Below are 23,111 nucleotides of genomic sequence, written 5' to 3'. Positions count from 1 at the left end.
TGGAATCCAATCTTTTGCACAAATGCAGGTTTCGGGTATAGGTACACCTCTGCCCCGATATAACGCTGTCCTCGGGAGCCAAAAAATCTTACCGCGTTATAGGTGAAACCGTGTTATATCGAACTTGCTTTGATCCGCCTGAATGCACAGCTCCCCCTCCCCCCCAGCACTGCTTTACCGCATTATATCTGAATTCGTGTTATATCGGGTCGCGTTATATCGAGGTAGAGGTGTACTTAGTTTAAACAAATATAATATTGTAGAAAAATACAATGCTTTCTATAATTAAGAGACTTAGACTTTTAATTTCTCAATGTTTTCCAGGTAAGGCTGTGAGGGGGGGGAGAGACTTCAGACAATAAAAGGTGTTAGTTGAAAATCAGGAAGTACCTTTTTTACTTAGTGTGGCTGCAAAGCAAACCAAAAAATTATGCCCTGCATCACCTCAAAGAGCTTTTAAAAATATTTTGCTTTTGTTTTACATTAGAAACATCACGTCTGATCTTAAAACTTTCTATTCTTGGAGGATTTGCCATTCTTGTTAAAAATGGGAATATGGTATAACAGAATGATGAAAGCTGCAGCTTTCCCAGGAGGATGTAGGGATGTTATGGTTGTTGATATTGCTTCTCTCAGAAGTTCAGAGCTAGTGGCACTGAAACTCAAGTTTGTCTGATGTGAAGTCACATTCCAAGTCCTCCAAAGTTTTCCCTAGTACTTGAGCAAGAAGAGAGAAATGTGGGCTTTGAGTGGGGATTTTCAAAAGTGATCAGCACTGTCATAACTCTGCTCCAATATTAGGCCAACGCTGAGGGCTTTTGAAAATTCCATCCTGTATTTCTAATATACAACACAAGCAAAAAAACAAATTATGACTCATAGAAGAGCATTAAAGGCAAAAACAATGCTTTTTTTCTTGCTTTGAATTTTCTCTTTATGTTCTGTTGTGTTGTGGGTTTTTTTAAAAATGTAATGCTTAACTGTCAGTTAACTATGTTGGAAATACTCTTGCTCAAGTGAAGACTATAAATATATATTTTGGAAATCTTCCACTATTTGAAGAAAAAAAAGTCAGAAAGTACCCCTTTTTTACTTAAAGGCTGGCTGTAAAGCAAAACAAGAATTATTTTCTTTACTTATTTTCTTAGGAAAAAAGGCCACATTTCTGGACATACAATGCCCATTTCTGAACTTGTTTTTATATCTTTAGATTTGTAAAGATCTACAAACCCAGTAGCAGCTAACTAAAACATGACAAGAAACCGATTGTGTTTATTACACTTATAAAGTAATAGAAGAATAATCTAGAGGGTCGAGTATAGGTTAAATAAATATTATGATTGCAAGAGTAATTGAGATACTGGAAATGAGGCTCAGAACCTAGCATAAGAAAATGGTTTACAGCATTAACAGAAACAGCTTTGTATGAGAGGAAGAAATGTATATTACAAGTTAAATGAATGTATCTGGGGGTCATATTCTTGTTTTACAAGAATGTGTTTTAATCCCACCATGTCATTTTTTTTCTCCTGTGCTTCTTAGTCCCTTGATTTCATTTTACCTCAATATTATACTTTTTTCTTTGTTATGGTTATTTACTGCAATTTTATATTCTAAAAAACAAAACAAAAAATTCAAAAATAAACATTTAAAACAATTACAAAAAATGTGATCTCCTGCATTGCTCCAGGCATTGAGAATTCAGTCTCTAAAGACAGGATTCTCACATTATGAATCAGTGCCACCCTGTTTGGGATTGTTCAAGAGTGCAGGAAAACTATGGCACTGGTGCCATCTTCCTTAGGTAAAGGAAAATACAGTCTAACTTTTTTTCCTTTGCTTTAATATTACAACTTAATTGTTAAACTTCAGATTTATTCTCAGAGCTGGGTTTAAAAAAGCATCAGAGAATCATAGAATATCAGGGTTGGAAGGGACCTCAGGAGGTCATCTAGTCCAACCCCCTGCTCAAAGCAGGACCAATCCCCAGACAGATTTTTGCCCCAGATACCTAATGGCCCCCTCAAGAATTGAACTCTCAACCCTGGGTTTAGCAAGCCAATGCTCAAGCTACTGAGCTATCCCCTCCCCAAATGCAAGCTTTTAACATACAGCCCGTGGAAGTGTTACCAGCACATAGTGAAGAGAATTTGTTTTTTCTCCATTGCAGAAGAAATTTGAATTAACAGCTAATATCCATTCCTGTTTCTACCCACCAGGCATACTTGATGAGACCTGCTATAATCTTCTTTGATGAAATAGATGGTTTGGCCCCAGTTCGTTCTAGTAGACAAGACCAGATTCACAGGTAATGTTTTTAATATACTACTGCGGGTTATGTTTTTATTTTGGTAAATTTAAAGTGGCTTTTTTTAAAGCTTCATTTGGATTATTTCTTGGGTTAGATCCTTGCCCCTCCTCTGGCACTTTTACACCAGGTGAAAGATCCAACATGGTGTAAAGGGTCACTAAAAGCCCTGTTTATGACTAAGTGATGATTACCCCTGCCCATGCAATACTTTTTCAAGACCACCTTGCAAACTCTGTCTGCAGTGATACTGGACAATGCTATGACCCCATAGAGCAGCCCAGGGAGGATGGCATAACTTAATTTAGACAGCCCTTGATGGCCTATTATGTAGGAGACGTTGATGATATTTACAAAAAATTGTTTTTGAAAACTTTCTTCTAGCTCTATAGTGTCTACCCTACTTGCCCTCATGGATGGACTGGATAATAGAGGAGAAATTGTCGTAATTGGTGCTACAAACAGACTTGAATCTATAGACCCTGCACTCAGGAGACCTGGTCGTTTTGACAGGGAATTTCTTTTCAACTTGCCTGATCAAAAGGTAAAAGTTAAAGGGATAATGTAAAAATTTCTAGAGTGAAGTAAGTGGGTATCTCTGAAGATCCACATATTTGATACAGATCTCTATCAAATGGCATTTGGTATGTTTTCAAAAACGGCAACAATTTGTCCATTGCTAGTCCTTTTTGTTAGTGTGTTTTCATTTATTTATTTATTTATTTATTTATTTGGAAACTAGAATTCTTTAGACATCTCAAAGGCACTTACCCTCTTTGCAAAACTCAGTTCATAGTACATTTAAAGTTTTAAAAATGTTTTAAAAGTCATTTAAGAAAAAAAAGGCATTTTAATGGCTCTGTGATAGGCCATATGTTCTCACAACTCAAACAGCTCAACTAAATTTATTGAAATTTCTCCAAAACAATCTATAACAGCAGACTGAGTAGACCCTCTTTCCTGTTGTCTCAGGTTTGCAGAAGACTCTCTCCAGGCAAACCATAGCAAAAAAGTACAAATCTTCCTCTACCTCAGACTCCTCACTGGAAGTGTCAACTTTCATCTGAGACTAAACATGAGAAATTTCATCACAAAATAAAACATTTTGAGAGTTTAACAAGTTGATAATACATAGTAATTTGCACAGTGTTATATCTCTTCAAAGTACTGTGCAAACATTAACACTGGACTAACTTGATGATTCTGTTATAATTATGGTTTCATCCATTTTGACAAACGTAGCATGGAACTGGACACAAAGCTCAGAATTCTTGAAATCTGCAAGAACAAATAATTGCGTTGCAGTTTGCTAGTAGTGAGGGATTTTTAAAACGGTCTCTGTCGCTCCTCTTTGAAGCTCTTATACACAAGCGTTTAATATTTTACTAAACCATTCTAAGACACAGTTTCCAAATAGAATCAAATTGGAAAAATAGAAATGCCCACTAGCTAAACAAAGAGGATTCCTCAGTTCAAAAACTGCTAGTCACCCTCCTCCTTCTTCTTTTTAGGTCCCTTGAAGTCTGTTTGCCAGCTCATAGTCTGTTGCAGTGCCCTAATCCAGTGGCTCTCAACCTGTCCAGACTATTGTACCCCTTTCAGGAATCTGATTTGTCTTGCATACCCATAAGTGTCACCTCACCTCGCTTAACTAAAAATCAGACATAAAAATACAAAAGTGTCACGGCACACCTACTGAAAAATTGTTTATTTTCTCATTTTACTATATAATTATAAAATAAATCAACTGGAATATAAATATTGTACTTACATTTTAGTGTATAATACGTAGAGCCATGTAAACAAGTCGTCATATGAAATTTTAGTTTGTACTGACTTCGCTAGTGCTTTTTATGTAACCTGTTGTAAAACTAGACAACTATCTAGATGAGTTGTACCCCTGGAAGACCTCTGAGTACCCCCAGAGGTACACGTACCCCTGGTTGAGAACCACTGCCCTAGTCAGTATCCTCTGTGCTGTGACATCATAGCTACTGTAATCTCACTGAAGTGTGGAGCTGGCCCAGAGAAGGGACAAGGTAAAGCCCCAGGCCTCACTTTTCCAAAACCATGCAATGTACTTTTAGAAGTGAAAAATTAGAGACCTTAACTGAGCTTTCTCTGGGCTGGCTTCATTCTCCACTGAAGCTCTTTGGTAGTTCTGCTCTGAGGGGCATTCTAGTGGAGCTGGCAACTCATGACTTTTGGGGACTTGAGTAAAAAAGGTAAGCTTGGTGAATTAAGTTTTGAAAGCCCCTCTTCACCTAGTTAGTGGGGGCATCCATCACATGTTGAAGTACATAAAACTGTTTTGTTATTTGCAAATTACTTTAAAGTCATTTCAGTAACCCTAGCTGCAAATCTCCAGGCCTACAGATATGTTTGAAATTCTGCATGTCTGGAATGTAATAATACTGAACAGTAAAATAAATAAATATTGTGTTTGTGTGTCAGCATTTATCCCTTTTAAAAAAGGAAATGTATAAAAAAATCGACATTTATGCATCATTATAACAGTAAATTTAAGCGCACACACTGGCAAATTCAGAAAGGTTCCCACTGCAGTTGTAACTTGATCACATTACACTGTAAGCTGTCTGGCGAAATGACTTCATCTTTGTATGGATTTGTACAATGCCTAGCCCAATCCTGATTGAGGCTGCTGAGTGCTATGATAATATAAATAGATAACTATATATATGTGAAGAAATACACTTAGCTGTCTGCATCATAATGAAAATTGCACATGTACAAAACAGGAGTTGTAATTGCAGTGTGAACATACTCAAACTAAGAAACGTAAAAATATTTTATATTCACAACCACATGTTGCATAAATATATTTTTGATATTGGATTTAATGTGTAGGCTGTTTCAATCTAATCGACTAAAACTTGATTTTTTTAGTGTAATACTCATGGAATTTTTCTGTAATAATAAACTATCTTTGTAAAAGATTAAATACTGAGGCGTTTTATAATGGCAGAAACTCTTAATTGGAAGTATAGTGGTTGCCACTAAGAGAATCAGCACACACAGGTATTTCCTATGCCACAAAACTCCCTTTCCTCCTGAGAATTTGTGTTGTATTCTTCCACATGTTCCTGTGATATTGTGTTGACACAATTAGGATAATTATTGATTCCTCTTGAATATGTGACCTAAGTGCTTGAAATATGTTGATTTACTGTTGGCTGCTGATTTTGCTTGCTAATGCTGAAATACTTCTTTATCAGGCAAGAAAGCACATTTTACAAATTCATACCAGGGACTGGAACCCCAAACTGTCAGATCCTTTCTTGGGGGAGCTAGCTGAAAAATGTGTTGGTGAGTGGTACCATATTAGTGTTATCACTTGTAGATGCCTTTTCTATCCATAAAACCTTTTCTTAAAGCTTGTAAAGTATGTTGAACACTTGCTTCTGAAGTTCTGAACATGCATCAGATGCTTTGTTTTTTTTATTTATTTTTCAATTTTATTTTTATTGAAACTTCTGTACTTTCTACAACCCTTATTTGTAATCAGAAAAATCAGGCATGATTGTATCAGAGGGATTAATGTACAGAATAAATACCCAATAATAGTTTGAAGGTAATAATTCAGTAGATAATGTTTTCCTGACATAACCGCCAATGTCCTTTTGTAGGACTAGTGCCAACAAAAATAAAAGCACGTGGGAAGCAGAATCTTTAGGTAAAGATTCCTTTAAAAACTTTACAGGTGAGATTGGTTGGCACAGTTTTCCTGCCTTATATGTGGACAAAAATAAATTTCAGTAGTTTTTATTGAATCTCTGCCATGCTCTCTTCAGACAAAGACTCACAAACTAAACACAGGTCCTAAAGCTAAGATATATCCCCCAGAGTCTATTACTGCATAATATACCCATGTGGCAGGCACAGGGCAAAAAACTTTGTCCTCTAGACTCAGGAACCATGAATTTCTTAAATATACCGTTGGAGCACTCAGACCTGCTGTACTGAATGGGAGGATGGTTGTTCAAGCCAGCTGCTTAAAAGCAGGACAGAAATAAAAACAAATGTTCATGTAGTGAGATTTTTAACGGGGAAATAACCCTAAAATACACACCACAACCTCCTCACAACAATTTGTCATATAAAGATACATCCTCTGTCAACCATCTGCTTGGGCAAGCATTGAAGTTCTCAGAACAAGGATAATCTCAGATAACTGTTCAGTGGGATCCATCATCAAAGAAATAAGAACTTTAAATTGAGCATCAGTCCATTCAGTCAGCTACTGTACATCCGAATTATCCTCTTCATCCACAGGGACAACCATCTTCGAAGCAGCATGCCTCCGCTTTTGATCCACAAAGACCTCAACATCTTCTGGTGAGGAGAAAATATAACTATCCAGCAAACTCCAATTTAAGCTTTGCCGGGTATAAAACAGCATGTGCCAAACCCATTTAATGTAAATTCTGCTTGACTTTTTCAAAGGCCTGGTGCCACTTAATGGGAGAGGGGGGATATCTGGGATAAAATCCAGTTTTGTTCCTTTGAAAGTTCACCATATTTCTGTCCACCTTGAGAGTCCAATTACATATTTTAAGATGTTCAGACTACAAGGACAGCCTTTTGTAGGTTTTACTGCAAGACATTCCTTGTGCTGAAGTAAAAGCCGTTGGTTCTGGGGGAAAATTTGTTAATTTTCCAGAATAAGAAATATCCCCAGAATCTGGTGTCTGGTTCTTGCACCATTCTAATATTGTGCACTTGAATTTCTCCTTTCTGTATCTTGGAGCTTTAATGTCTTCCAGCATTTCCAAGATCAGAACCTTGTATCTACTATAAAAAGTCTCTACATCAGTCACAATAAGGCTAGTTTGTCTCACTTGCCCTAAGATTGCCTCATCGTTTTTGTTCATGATGTCACGAACATCTAACCTTTTATTCAGGCTTTCTAGATTCTTTGGAGCCATGCAAACCTGCGTTTTGGTCCTCTTTTCACACTGATGCAGTAGCTATTAGTCTGCTCTTGTTCCCCTTGAGTGGACAAAGTTTAAAAAAAAACAACCCAACCACCACCACCACCCAGTCTAGACTCAACAGGGTTTTGGTACAGCATGATTTTACCTTTACCTTGTTTAGCGAACTTGGCAACACCTACAAATACCTGAATCTTAATGAAGAAAACTACCAAAATGCTACAAATATAACTGACCTCTACTGAGAAGCAGTCATGAGAGTGGATAGCTTGCTTGTTGATGTATACTTCCCATACAACTTTTTAAAAAAACATGACTGGGCTTATTTAATTGTTAAAAAAATAAGACAAACAGAACCAGGACTTGTAGGGCAATAGCAGGTTGTTTCCTAAAGCTAGATTTTTGTCACAACTGTCATGGATTTCATGAGTTGATGTCTTAAAAATGACGTGTGCCATTTGGAGATTTTTATATCTGGGTTTGTTAAATAGTTGAAAAAACTTCTTTGAGTGGCTTGAGAGCTGCAGTATTAAGCCATGGGCTGCCTGTGAGATTAATAGAATGCAGCAACTCAGGGAGAGAACTGAAGTGACATAAAAGACCAGACCTTTGGAGTTTTAGTGGGAATTTTAAATTCCCAAAATGGCCACAAGATGGGAAGCGGAAAAAGCCATGAGCACAGGAAAAACGTATGGTCTTCATGCAGTTTAAGTGTGTGTTACAGATGGGCGCAAACCAGCCTGAAGTTTGTGACTTGTGCCCATTTCTTGTACATATTTTTGTTTTGAATATTTACCTTCTAGGTAAATGGGTACTCAATTGTCTTGTTAACTCAACCTTTTAGAAAGCAAACCATATTAGCAACAGTAAAGTTGTGATCTCTTCCATCCGGCGTCTCTGTTAATCAGGTATATCCTTTCAAAACCTAGGTAGGCCATTAAAATAATATTAAACAAGGATTTTAAAGAAATTCAACACTGAGTCAAGACACTTCTTAGAAATATTCTGTTTCATGTTCATTATCATAATTAAGCAACTTACAAGAAAAAGAGTTAATTTGTTACCAATTGGTTCTTTCTCTCCCATCTTAATACAGTGATGGAGAGAGATGACTGTTTGGGGTTTTTTCACCCCACTGTTGTGAGAAAGCTATGGTGGTATCTTTCACTTCAACCTCATAGTGAGTTCTGTGCTGGCATGCTTCCTGTGCAGTGTGCCACAGAATTTGGACCATAATGCTCTTATGATGATGTTAGGCCAAAATCTTGACCTAATTTGACAAGAAGATCCTACCTTTTTTCTTGTCGTAGAAATAGTTATAACTGTTTTTTGGGGCGGGCATTGGAGAGGAGAGAGTTTGGGGAGAAATCCGTTTCCAAGAGAAAAAACAGGAAAAGATGACTAGCAAGTTTCTGTAAAACTCTGATGCATATTCTGTAGTAGGCTGTATGGGAGCCTGCTTCCTTACTGTGCTTCTCCCTGAAAGTTGTGCCAAAAAAAAAAAAAAAAAAAGTCGCTTGTTTGACACAATCTGGTGGTGGTAGGGAGCACAGAATGGATTACTTTAATTTTGTTCTATCACAAGGAAAGCCAGTGATTATGCCCACCCCAAATTCAGAATTATCTCCTAGATTTTTAAAAAGCAGAAGGAAATGCATTAAAATTTAGTTTTATTACTACAGTGACAATTGGGGATAAAATGAGTTCCTTCAAGGTTAGAGTGAAAAACCATGTTTCATATTCAGCCTTGACAACTTACTTATGTTCTTACATCTTCTGGGCATAGTATGTATTTGCTTAATACTAAAAAACCTATAATGTTCTGCAAGATATTTTCTTGCAGTTGTCTTGTCAGTCACTCAAATGAATATACAAGTATGCACAAGAGAATCCTTCAGTAAAAGATGAATTATTACTCTTCAAATGCAGTTGCTCCTGAGAAATAGGGCAATAGAACTGGAGACTAATTGTGTATCTGATCACCTGAGAATTTAATTTTCAAAATGGGCCATAGGCTATTATTTCCTAATTTTGCAATTCCATGGAGATGTACAAGCTGTGATTAAAAAGACTGTTTGTAAGGAGTATTATAGCATTATTAATAGAAGAATTGGAAAGGACATAGCTTTAGATTTGCTGAGTCTTAATTTGTGTCAGAGATGCTTAAACAGGATTTTTACGATAAAAGGGAGATTAGAGGAGCAATATAACCCTAATGCATGTTTGACCTTAACAACATTGATTTAGTTTTCCCCAAACTCATTTGTTCAATCTGTTGTGCTGTTCTATCAGCAAATGGACCATTGTGAACTGGTAAAATAATACACAAAGTTTAAAAAGGCAAAGCAGCCTTTAGTGTACAACACAAATTCTAACTTATCCAGTACAATTGAATGCCCTGACCCTGCAAGTAGATTGCCACGTGTTGGGGTCTGTCCACATGGATTGAATTGTGAAATTGGGGCCTTAGTACCTGAACAATGAATGCTAATAAGAAGCCACTTATAATTAGTTAACTGAAAGAAAATAAATGACCGATTTATCCTCTAACAAAATGAGGGACAATAAGATTGCTTGTATCTAATCTGTTTGATTTCACTTGAGCTATGGCTTATTAATAAGAAATTCAAGATAGTTTTTAATTTAACCTGAACTCAACTATTGTGATTATTTACACAGTTATAACTTTTTACCATTTTACTAGCCATTTTTCCAAAATGGAAAAAGTTTATTCAAAAAAGTTGTGTATGGAATCCAATATTTATGGTAATGTTCTGACTATAATCACATACTTTGACTCACATTCAAATCTTTATGGAAAAGTCCTATAGAATTTAATGGGATACCATCAGCTTAAAACCACAGTTTCATCTTAAAAATGTTTACCTACTTTTATTACTAGTAACCCTTAAAATTAATATGACTAAAAAATTAGAAAATGGGGAGAGATTCTTAGTAATCCCCCCAGTTTGTTTACTTAGTTCATCTGTCAACACTTTGTATTGTCATGTTTATTTTTTTGTTGGTGGTGCAGGCCTTGTAAATGGGTGTTTACCAGAGGTAGAGCTGTGGTCAAGTGAAAAATTCTCTAAGTTAGACCTGTAACAAAGTGAGTGGGCTCGTGTGTGCACAGTAAGAGAGGAACAAGGCAGGAAGGCAGGCATAAACAATTTCAGTGGTGAGGGTTTTGTGCCTGCCAGAAGACCCTCCTAAACATAGAGAGGAGCAGGAAAACCATGATCTGTTTTTCTAAAAAGAGGTCTAAAAAAAGTTTGATATACAATTTTAAAGGATGCTTGGCCAATTTTTAAAAAATTGTGAATAGATTCTATAAAAATGAGTAGAATTTAATAAATTATATCCCTGCTAATTGTATCGTTCTGTATGCTGGGTTAAAAACGCTATAAAATTTTTTCTATAAGAGAATAATCTTGTAATTGGTTTAAAAATTGGTATTCTGTACTTCAGCAGAGGTAAAACAAAATGCACCAAAATATATACATCTGTTATTATGAAGGATAGAAACATACCAGTATTAGAAATCCAATAGTTTTAGTCCTGAAAGCAGCAAAACTATCAATGAGTACCATAAAAGACTATTTAAAAGTTTTAGGCCTATATAATACAGTTGTATGTAAGGCTCTAAATCAGGGGTAGGCAACCTTTCACAAGTGGTGTGCCGAGACTTCATTTATTCACTTTAATTTAAGGTTTTGCATGCCGGTAATACATGTTAACGTTTTTTAGACGGTGTCTCTCTCTAAGTCTATATTCTATAACTAAACTATTGTTGTATGTAAACAAGGTTTTCAAAATGTTTAAGAAGCTTCATTTAAAATTAAATAAAAATGCTGATCTTACGCCACCAGCCTGCTCAGCCCGCTTCCAGCCTGTGGTTCTGTTCACCTAGGCCTGCAGTGGGCTGAGAAGGGCCTGTGGCCGGGACGCCAGCTGGCAAGGGGCCGGCAGCCGGGACCCCAGACCTGGGTGGGGGGTTCAGGGGTCAGGGCAGAGGGTGCAGGGCAGAAGGCTGGGTGTGTGTGGGGGTGCAGGACAGAAGGCTGGGTGTTGGGAGCGTCTTGAGGTCAGGGCAGAGGGCTAAGGGGTGTGGGGGGTGCAGGGCAGAAGGCTGGGTGTGTGTGTGGTGGGGGTTCAGGGCAGAGGGATGGGGCTGTGGGGGTGTAGGGCAGAGGGATGGGTGTGTGTTGGGGTGGGGGGGTGCAGGGCAGAAGGCTGGGGTGCTCAGCTCATGGGGGTGCTCCCAGCCCCCTGCCCTGAGCGCTCATGGCAGGGGGCTGGGAGGGATATGCCCTGTTCCACCCTCTTCCCCAAGGCCCATCCCTACCTTTCTGCATCCTCTACGGAGCAGCGAGCACGCTGCCGTTCGGCTCGGCTCTGCTCTGCTCTGCTCTGCTCTGCTCCGCTCCCCCTCCCCCTCCCCCTCTCAAGGGCCATCGTGATTTTCTGCTATCTTTCTCCATACAACTAGAGTTATAAAATTAAAAAGAGAGAGAGAGTGTTGTGCTTGACAGTAAAACCTTAGTTTCTTCTAGCAGCTATGAAGAACGAATTAGGTGAGGGAATTTTCTTGTCTACTTATATGCTCTGATTAAGTATTTTTCCTTAATATCCTCCATTTTCTTAGATGCTTTGTGGATATATGCACTTTGTTCCTAAAATTCATTTGGACCATTTGCTGCTTTAAAAAAATAATCACAAAATAAGTTTTTCATTTTGTACATAGGCTTCCCTATAACTTTTTACAATTCTATTTCATGCAATTACAGTTGCAACTGATGCATTCGTGTATAAAACAAAGACTATAAAAAAGAAAAGGAATAGAGATGACACAAAGCTGGGGGGAAGCTACAGTAAATTCTATAATAAAATCTTGGAAAATATTGATATTGACATGATATTAATTTCTTGCCATATCACATTGCTGTATAGGAATATCAGTGGATGCTACTTTGTATTTGCATTTGCCTTTCTTCCATAGGCTATCCACAGCTATCTCTTTTTTTTTTTTTTTTTTTTTTTTTTTCTGGTGGTCTTTGACAGTAGTCCAGATAATGGTATCATTGGTTTTAATAAGGGTTTAACATTTGCTTCTTAAGCTGTAATCAGTCCCTGGGTTAATTTGCACTTGATGCAATGTGAAAGAGTCTGTGACAATGAAGTGCAACTGGCTGCTCTTTTAGCTTCAGGCTTGGTTGTAGATATGCAAAATGTTGGTGCTTCTTTATGGAACATATGTATATTTGTTTTTTTGTACACTAGGGTACTGTGGAGCTGACATAAAAGCACTTTGCACTGAGGCTGCCTTGATTGCCTTGCGACGGCGCTATCCTCAGATTTACGCGAGCAGTCAGAAACTGCAGCTTGATGTTTCTTCAATAGTTCTCAGCGCACAAGATTTTTACCATGCAATGCAGAATATTGTGCCTGCTTCCCAACGTGCCGTGATGTCTTCAGGACATGCACTATCCCTTGTCATAAGGCCGCTGCTGGAAAGAACCTTCAGTAACCTCCTGGTGGTTTTACACAAAGTATTTCCCCATGCTGAATTTAGTCAAGGTGACAAAAGAGAAGGTACTTTAGTTTTTTTATTATTTTTATTGTTTTGCTCTTAACTATTCTGCTGTAGGTTGGAAAAATTTCAGGTAGCTTTTCTTTTAGCATCCTTGTCCTACTCCTAGCCTGAAATGTACTGAATCAAGTTTGCACCAGCTTATGCCAGAACTGACTTTGATTTGCTTATTTTACTTGGACATATAATTAATTGTAATAATAATTGTAATTTATTAATGTATTGCTGTACTGTCTAGAAGTCCCAGTCAAGAACCAGAATCTCATTGTGCTAGGTGTTGTAAAAATGCAGAACAAAAAGATGACTCCTGCCTCAAAGACCTTACAGTCGAAGTTAAGACGAGACAATAGATGGAGACAGACAATGAAATGCTGTTGGTCAGCATGATGGGGAGTGGTATGGACACAGCAGTGGCTCGTTGTCCAGTTTTTTTGTGGGCATCACAGCAAAAGAGAGTTGTAAAGAGGGATTTGAAGGAGGTAGCTTAGCCGATGTTTATGAGGAGCTTCTCTCAAGCATGAGGGGCAGCCTGGGAGAAGGCATGGTAGTGCTTGTTTGAAAATTTAGCAAGTGGTTGATGGAGACTGGCATCATGGGCTGATTGGAGGTAGGAGTTGACATTTTGTTAGCAAATGGGAGATAATGAGTAGATTGGGGGATAAATCATGAAGGGCCTGGAAAGTGAAGACAAATAACTTGATTTTCTTCCAGTGCTTGCTTATGTCCATTGCAATGTAAATGTGTGCTCGCCCTATGCACCACCACTGGAAATTTTTTCCTTCAGTGGTATCTATCGGATTGGCTCTGGTGCCCCTAGGAGTTGCACGCTTATAGTACCGGTATAAAGACTCCTGCCGATCCACAGCCCCCTTGGTTCCTTTTTACTGCCCGTGATGGTTGCTGCAACTGCCTCGTCCTTGTGTTCACAAGTACTCCTTATGTGGACTTTCTAACCTCGTTGTATATAGTTATCTTTTATTCTTAGTAGTTAAGTTTCAGTTGTTAGATAAATAGGTTAGCGAACACCAACCCAGCAGGGTTAATCCCTGACCAGTAGAGTGGCATGCCTCAGTCTCCATGGTTTAAGCCTTGTGCTTCTTGCCACAAGCCTATGCCTGTGAGTGACCCCAATTCCAGCTAGCTTCAGTGCCTGGGGAAAGCTCACATGTAGGAGTGCTGCAAGATCGGCAAAGACTTCAGGCCCTGCAACAAAAAGGATAGAGACACTAGATTCAGATTTATCCTCATGGAGGCAGCATTTCAACCTCCCTTGGAGCCGGGTTACTCAGACTTGGCACTGAGTACTTGAGCTTCAGTAAGGAGTGCCCCAGCTCTTTGGGAAACTCAGCACCGTTCCTCTCTGGCACTGAGGAAAAGATGCTCCTTCTTCTTGAGCCTCAGCATCCCCGGTTGGTCATCCTCAGTGCCGAAGAAAAGTGCGCCAGTGAGGGACTTTGGCACTGCTCTCCATCACCGGTGTCAAGAAGGAAGCAGAAAAAGACCAATAGAGGTCGATTCCCCCAACCCTGAGCACAGAGACACTAGTAGAGTGCGAACCGCATCAGGCCACTCGGTGTCTCTAACAACTCGTGTGGCGCTATTGTCTCCGGCACCTATGGACTCTCCACCACAGGAGAGCCACCAGAGCTCCACTGCCTGGGTGGTACCGTCAATGCCAGAGGCATTTCAGGCAGCGAGAGATTTACTCTCTCTACCGGTACCACCATTCCCAGCCGTACGGGAGCTGTCAGTGGCAGCACCGGTGGGAGGAACCTCCGTGGCTCCGAGGCCTCAGGTGCCTTCAAAAGGGAAACTGGCCACGATGGCCCATCCCCAATCTCCTCCCTCCTGGCACTGCTTTCTGGCACTGGTCGGCACTGCTGCACCCTGGTCTCCAGGAAAGGAATCTTCAGAGACTGACGGGGAGGTGGAGTCGTACACCTCTCTCAGGAGCCGGCACCATAACTCCAGCTGGCACTACCCGACCATAGACCCAAACCAAGGCATCCCACCTGTGGCTTGGCCTCCAGGACAGTGACAGATACCAGTATAGTGGCCTTTCTAGAACCCCTGGGTTTTTCTTCCGATGCAAGGGTCCCATTCCAGAAGATCATACTCTGTGGTATAAGAGTCCAAAACACCTCCACCGCTCCCCTTGGAGTGAGATCCAGGCTCTGGTACCAAGATCTATGCCAAATATCAACACTCGACACCACGAAACCTGTCTAGTGCCAAGGGTGAAGAACAGTGTCCTCTGCCTGTACAAGTGAGGCTGTCGCGGGAGCAGACGATTACAAGGAGCATCAAGAGCTCCTCAAGAAAGTGGCTCAAAACCTGGGTATCCAGGTAGAGGAGATCAGGGAGTCCTCCCATGCCCTGGTGGACATTCTAGCGGTAACAGGCCCTTCAAGAGTGGCATTGTCACTAAATGATGCTATTATGGTCCCCATAGTGGCATTATGGCATACCCCGGCGTCCCTCCAACCAATGGCAAAGAAAATGGAAAAGAAATAATTTGTCTCAGCTAAGGGGTGCGAATTCCTTTATACACATCTACCATAACCTTTGGTTGTGTCAGCAGCCAATGAGTTGGGAACAACAGAGTCAGCAAGTGCCAAGGCCAAGGATGCCAAAAAATTAGACCTCTTCATTCAAAAAGGTCTATTCAACAGATGGCCTTCAGCTCAGGATTGCAAATCAGCAAGTGCTCCTGAGCAGGTATAATTTTAACTCCTGGGACTCTGTGTTGAAATTTAAGGAGCTACTACCACAGGAGTCCAGGCAAGAATTTGCAGCTCTCATGGAGGAAGGCAAATCTGTGGCAAGGGTGTCCCTGCAAGCAGCCTTGGATGCTGCGGACTCTGCAGCTCGATCCATGGCCTCAGTGGTGGCAATGCGAAGCTCTGGGCTTCAGTCCTCGGACCTACAGCATGAGGTTCAACAGTCATCACAGGACCTTAATTTCGAGGGTACGTCACTCTTTTCTGAGCAGACAGACTCCAAGCTGCACAGCCTAAAGGACTCAAGGGCCATCCTGAAGTCTTTAGGGCTTTATACATGGCATCCTTGAGGAAACATGATGATATGCCTCAGCTGGCTCCTCTTTTTTTCCCACCACCCACCTGGCAAGACTACAATAGGAGCAGAGGCTTTAGGAGAAAACCTCTGCACCAATCCTGGTCCGCACCTGCCTTCTCCCCCTCCCCCTGACACTCTGCAGGGTCTAAGCAGGCCTTTCGATGGGACACTCAAGGACGATGTACAAGGACAGAACTGGGATCCAACTTCCCTAGTTTTTGTGGACCATTTATCCCATTTCTATCAGGCATGGGCCCGTATTACCTCAGATTTCTGGGTGCTATGCATGATAGCACTGGGATATAACCTTCAGTTTAGTTGTCCGCATCCCCATCTCTCTTTAGGGATCCTTCTATTCCCGCTATTTCCTAATTTTGAAAGCCAACAGCGATTTCAGGCCGATTCCAGACCTGTGAAAGGTCAACAGATTCATGAAGAAGCTAAAGTTCCTCATGGTTTCCTTGGTTTCCGTCCTCTTTTCCCTGGAACCAGGGGACTGGTACACTGCCCATGATTTGAAGGATGCTTACTTCCATATCTCAATCTTTCAGGGATACAGAAAGTTCCTCAGGTTCACCTTCTTGAGGAGAGGGGGTTCAGGTGTACCCTTACTTCAGTGACTGGCTGGTCAAAGGTCAGACCAAGGTCCAGGTGGAGTCCAACATAAAGTTAATACAGTCAACTTTCCAGGGTTTAGGTCTGCTAATAAATGTGAGAGAAGTCTACTCTTTCCTGGGTTCAAAGGCTAGAGTTCATTAGGGCGATCTGTGACTCAGTTCAAGCAAGAGCCTTCATCCCAGAAGCACAGTTCCAAGCAGTAGGGATGCTTATAGAGAGCCTCAGGAATCATTCCATTACCACAGCAAGAAACTGCTTGAAGCTCTTGGGCCTCATGACATTATGCACCTATGTGATGCAGCATGCAAGACTTAGGTTCAGACCTCTCCAGATGTGGATGGCATCTGTAAACTAACCAAACCGACACCACTTAGACGCAGTCATCACAGTTCCCTCATCAGTGATTGCCTCTCTCCATTGGTGGCTGGATCTGCTGGCAGTGTGTGTAGGAGTTCCATTCTCAAGACCCCAACCATCAGCGTCTCTTGTCACAGTCACTTCGCCGATGGGCTGGGGGGCTGACTTGGAGTCCCTCAGAACTCAGGGCCTCTGGTCTCTGGAAGAGCTCGTTACATATCAATGCCAGGGAGCTCAGGGCGATTTGCTGGGCCTGCCAGGCATTCCAACCCCATGTGGAGGGCAGGTGTGTATCAGTTCTCACAGACTACACAACAGTGATGTTTTATATCAGTGGGCAGGGAGGAGTGAGGTCCTTTCACCTGTGCCAGGAAACACTTAGCTTGCAGGAATTCTGCATAGCCCACTCGATTCACCTCAAGGCCTCCTATCTGCTGGAATCACAAGAACGAGCTAGCGGATCACATCAACAGATTGTTCTCCAGCCACAAGTGGTCCACCCATCCATATATTGTGAAAGCCATTTTCCAGAAGTGGAGTAATCGCCAGATAGATCTGTTCATGATGAAGCACAACAGGAAGTGTCTTCAGTTCTGCTCCTTCCTGGGTCAGAGCTCTGGGTCTCTCGTAGATGACTTCCTCCTTCCTTGGATGGGTCATCTCTTCTATGCTTTTCCTCTCCTACACAAGGTCTTGCTGAGGACCAAGCACGAGTCATCCTGATAGCCCCGGCTTGGCCCTGCCAGCACTATTTACCACATTCCTAGACCCTTGGTGTAAACACCAATCCGTCTACCTCCATTTCCAGACCTGATCTCCCAAGACCACGGCTGTCTGTGTCATCTGAACCTCGAGTCCCTCACAGCCTGGAAGCTCCATGGCTGAACCCCTCAGAGCTAACATGCTCTGCAGTTCATGAGGTGCTTTTAGGGTGCAGAAGATCTCCACTGGAGCCACTTACCTGGAAAAGTGGAAAAGGTTCTCGATTTGGTCTACACAGAAGTGTCTCACCTACACAATCAACAGCACCATTCATTCTAGATTGTTTACTCCACCTGAAACAACATGGGCTAACCGTGTCCTCTATTAGGGTCCATCTGGATGCAATCTCGGCTTTTCATGCATGGGTGAACGGCCATTCTGTGTTCTCAAACTCCATCTGTAGTTGGTTTCTTAAGGGTATTGAGAGATTGTATCCTCTGGTATGGCAACCAATCCCTCCCTGGAATTTCAGCCTCGTATTGTCAAAACTGACCGGACCACCATTTGAAACATTGGCAACATGCTCTCTGCTCTTCCTATCCTGCAATGTGGCCTTCCTGATGGCCATTACTTCTGCCAGAAGGGTCTCGGAGATCCTGGTGCTCTCTTTAGAACCTCTTTACATGGTATTCTTCAAGGAGAAGGTCCGATTGCTTCCGCATCCAGCCTTCCTTCCAAAGGTGGTTTCACAGTTCCATAGTAACCAGGATATCTTCCTACCGGTCTTCTGTCCGAAACCACATGCCAACAGAGAGAATCAGAGGTTCCACTTGCTGGTCATCAGATGTGCACTAGCTTTCTACATAGAAAGGAGTAAATCATTTTGGAAATCTACCCAGCTATTTGTGGCCATTCCATACAGGGTGGTGAAAGGTCTTCCAATCTCAGCGCAGAGAATTTCATCATGGATCACTTCCTGTATCTGCACATGCTATGATCTGTCAAAGCAGATCTGTCTGTGCCCTGACAGCACATTCTACAAGGGCTCAAGCATCTTCAGTAGCATTCATGGCACAAGTTCCTATGCAGGACATTTGTAGAGTGGCAAAGTGGTCATCATTTCATACTTTCACATCTCACTCTGCCATTGCCCAACAGGCTAGAGACAATACTGGATTTGACCAAGGAATATTACAATCAGCTTGCCAATAAACTCTGAACCTTCCACCTGCACAACTGCTTGGGAGTCACCTACATTGGATTAGACATGAGCAAGCACTTGAAGAAGAAAAAATGGTACTAACCTTCCGTAACTACTGTTCTTCGAGATGTGTTGCTTATGTCCATTCCAACCCCCTCTGCCTCGCTCTGCCAGAGTTAGCTGATAAGAAAGGGGGCTGCGGGTCGGTGGGATCCTTTATACCAGCGCTATGAGTGCGTGACCCCAGGGAGCACCAGAGCCGACCTGACAGATACCACTCGAGGAAGAGGTTTCCGGCGGCGGTGCTTGCGGCAAGAGCACACCTACCTTGGAATGGACATGAACAACACATTGAAGAATAGTAGTTACAGAAGGTGAGTAACTTTTTTTTTTTTTTTTAAATGCGTTAGAGAAGGGGGAGCCAGTGGAAGGATTCAAAGAAAAGGGTGATATGGTCAAAATGACAGGCTAGGAAAATTCTTTGCAGCAGGATTTTGAATGTATGTGAGTTGGGCAAACAGCATTTTGAATGGATGTGAATGGTTGCATTTGTCAAGGCCAGAGAAAAGGATGTTTCTGTAACTGAGACACAAGATAATGAGCACCTGCACAAGAATTTTAGCTGAGTGCATGTATAGGATAGGGCATGTCTTAAAGATGTTGTGTAGCAAGAACCTGCAAGATTTAAACAGACAGGATATGAGGATCTAGAGAGGTCTGAGTTGAAGATGAATCCAGGTTATGGGCCTGAATGATGGAGAGTATGGTGTTGCTGTTCACAGTAATTTAGAAGGGAGGTCAGAGAGTAAGGGGGATGGCTTAGGTGGGGGAAGATTAGGAGTTCTGTTTAAGCTATGATGAACTTGAGCTGACATGATATCCACAAGGAAATGTCAGAGAAACCGGCTGAAGTTTTAGTTTGGACAGAAGGAGACATATCTGGAGTAGAGAGAGAGAGTAGATGAATTTGTGTTTGCAAATGAGATTACTGTTGAGGGGATGGGATAAGGCTATGCTATATCAAAGCAACTCTGGCAGCTCCTGGCCCTGGTGCTGAGTCTCTGCTGTCTGGGAAGGGATATACTGCTAAGAGGTAGAGCTTCCAAGTCATGCTTCCCGTTGTTGGTGACGGAGTGAGTCCAGGCTGCAAAGAAGGGTCTGTGGCAGTGCCTGGTTGGGTGCTTAGTTATGTTTAAGCAATGACCCAGGTCATTTCTTGGGAAGTTAGTTACTGGCAGGAGTAGTTGAGAATTTCAGCCCTTATTCTTTGCTTACTTTAACATATGCTTAGTACTTTTTAGTGTTAGTACAGCATCTGAAAAGGCTCATGGTAATATTTACATTTTATGAATGGATATTGATAAACCAAGATGCAGAGAAGTAATGACTTGCACAATGTCACAAAGCAAGTCAGTGACAGAGCCATGAATCCTGGAGTTCTGACTTCTAGTTCCTTACTCTAGAGCAGTCTCTGGCTTGAATTATTTAAATTCTTCTCCAGAGCTTCCTTAACAAACCTAGTTGTTAACCTCCAGGAAATACCACCTTAGAAGCCCTTTGTTATTGACACTGTTAAGAGAAAAAAATTGCTCTCTTTGTCATGTTTTTTCAAAGTCTGTGTGCTGTTGCTTTTGCTCTGTGCTGGTACTTTCCAAGCAGTCAATGACAAAAAGTTTGTTCTAAAGATTCTTTTATGCTTATGGTTAAATGGTCTATATATTCGTTTGTTTTCCTTCCTACTGATCTTTCCTTATTTTTACCAAAGAGAGTTTGGAAGTTTTCATTGAGTTTGAGTATTAATCATAAACAGATAGAATCATAGAAAAGTAGGGATGGTAGGGACCTCAAGAAGTTACCAAGTCTAGTGTCCTGCACTGAGGCAGGACTAAGTGAATCTAGACCATCCTGGACAGGTGTTTTTCGAGCATGTTCTTAAAAACATCCCGTGATGGAAATTCCACAAACTCCCTCAGCAGCCTGTTCCAGAGTGTAAGTAAGAAAGTTTTTCCTAATGTCTAACCTAAATCTTCCTTGTTGTAGATTAAGCCGATTACTTCTTCTCCGGGACATGAAGAACAATTAATCATTCTTTTTTATAACACCATTCTCTTTTATATATATTTGAAGATAGTTATCAGATATCCCCTCAGTTTTCTTTTCTCAAGACTAAACCTGCCCATTTTTTAATCTTTCCTGAGAGGACAGGTTTTCTAAACCATTTATCATTTTGTTACTCTCCTCTGGGCTGTTTCCAATTAATCCATATCTTTCCCAAAAGTGTGGCACCCAGAATTGGACAAAACTCCAGTGGAGGTCTGTCCAGTGCTGAGTAGAGCAGGACAGTTACCTTCCGTGTCTTACTCATAGACTCATAGACTTTAAGGTCAGAAGGGACCATTATGATCATTTGGTCTGACCCCCTGCATGCTGCAGGCCATAAAACCGTCCCTACCCCTTCCCTGGACTCTGCTGTTGAAGTCCCCAATCCTGTTTTTAGTGACTTCAATTGGCAGAGACCCTCCTGCTAGAGATCCCTGCCCCATGCTGCGGAGGAAGGCGAAAAACCTCCAGAGGCTCAGCCAATCTGCCCTGGAGGAAAATTCCTTCCCGACCCCAAATATGGCGATCAGTAAGACCCCGAGCATATAGGCAAAAGTCTCCAGCCCGACCCCTGTTAGCCATTATACTATTTACCTACCATTGCTTGGCTTTCCTTGACTACTATGTTTTACCATTAAACCATTCCCTCCATAAACTTATCTAACTTAATCTTACATTTGACCCTCGTGGAGTGCCAGGTTTCAGCCTGAGCCTGAACATCTACAATGCAATATAACAGCCCAATAGCCCGAGCCTATGAGCCTGAGTCAGCTGATGGGCCGGCCACAGGTGTTTAATTGCAGTGTAGACATACCCTAAAATCAAGATATATCATGTCTACTCTTTACCTCATCCACTAGGCCAGTAACCCTGTCAAAGAAGGAAATTAGGTTGCTTTGGCAAGATTTGTTCTTGACAGATCCATGCTGGCTACTCATAACTCTAATATCCTCTACGTGTTTACAAATCGATTGTTTAATAATTTGTTGCAGTATCTCTCCAGGTATGAAAGTTAGGCTGACTGGTCTATAATTCCCTGTTTGTTCTTTGCTACCCTTTTAAAAGATGGGTACTGTGTTCCCTTCACCAGTCCGCTGGGACATCATCTGTCCTCCATTGAGTTTCTTGAAGATAATTGCCAATGGTTCTGAGATTACTTCAGCTAGTTCCTTAATTACCCTAGGATGAATTTCATCAGGCCTTGCCAACTTGAATATATCAAACATATCTAAACATTCTTTAACCTGTTTTTCCCTATTTTGGGTTGCGTTCCTTCACCATTGAAGTTAATATTGTGTTGAGTATGTGGTCACTATTGGATGAAAACCAAGATCCACTTCAGTTTAGGCTTAAACAGTTTCTCTTAACCTTTATTTTGTATGTTTTAGGACAACACTATTATTACCTATAAATTACATATACAGGCAGAAAAATATAAGGCAAGAAAGTTAATTGATCAAGTTACCTCTCATAGGAACAGGGTGACTCTCTTCAAATTTCAGGTCTTTGCTGTTTTCTTTTCCTGTGTCTTCTCTACTTTTGTTTTTAAGCACCTGTCTTTTATCCCTTGTTTTGTAGCTTTGTGCAGACTCAGTTTACCAAGTTGCCTCATCTGTGTACCTATCTAATTAAAATATTATCATGCATAAATCACAATAACTAGCCTAAACTAATAGATTTTTGTTTATCCTACTAAAACTTGCTTTCATCTGTCCACTTCTGTCATCCATTCTCTGCTTTCAATCCAGTTGGCTCTATCCAGTTCTTATCTTAAAATAGTTATCCTTCTTATTGGTCTGTTTTTGTTGGCTGGATTTTTGGCTTGTCTTGTTGGTTTGGGGGGCACATCTGAAGCTGCCTTGGTACTCTGCTTTACCCTATTTGCACAGACCAAAAATTTTACAACTAAGACATGCAAACCAGGTTTCATGGGTTACACAACCCTGAAGCTGTTTCAGTTAATTTCTGAAATGCTATATCAGCAGAGTCACATTCAAAATGCACATTCCTTTACAGTCTTATAATGATGTGTATATATAGTATTAATTTCTCTAACATAATTCATTACACAGTTTTCTAACATAGTATTAACCATTTTAGCAAAATTGGTATTAAACATTTCAGCTTCTTTGATGTCATCAGTTAGCACTCTTTGCCCACTAAATGCGCAGGACCTGTGCTCTCCTTTGTCATTCTCTTGTTTCT

The 23,111-nt window shown here is 41.0% G+C and overlaps 1 protein-coding gene across 2 annotated transcripts in view; it reads left to right on the top strand.

The window, feature by feature from the left end:
• Positions 1–23,111, top strand: part of ATAD2B (ATPase family AAA domain containing 2B) — a 162,672-nt gene that overhangs the window by 58,678 nt on the left and 80,883 nt on the right. For both annotated transcript variants that reach the window (XM_054023138.1, XM_054023137.1), the window contains exons 13-16: positions 2,220–2,308; positions 2,693–2,852; positions 5,545–5,635; positions 12,541–12,852. In XM_054023138.1, the coding sequence (XP_053879113.1) occupies positions 2,220–2,308; positions 2,693–2,852; positions 5,545–5,635; positions 12,541–12,852 (652 nt within the window). The remainder of the gene's footprint in view (positions 1–2,219; positions 2,309–2,692; positions 2,853–5,544; positions 5,636–12,540; positions 12,853–23,111) is intronic.

Source organism: Malaclemys terrapin, chromosome 3, assembly GCF_027887155.1.
Source record: "Malaclemys terrapin pileata isolate rMalTer1 chromosome 3, rMalTer1.hap1, whole genome shotgun sequence".
In the NCBI taxonomy this organism is placed as follows: domain Eukaryota; kingdom Metazoa; phylum Chordata; order Testudines; family Emydidae; genus Malaclemys; species Malaclemys terrapin.
This window is presented reverse-complemented; position numbering and strand designations above follow the sequence as displayed.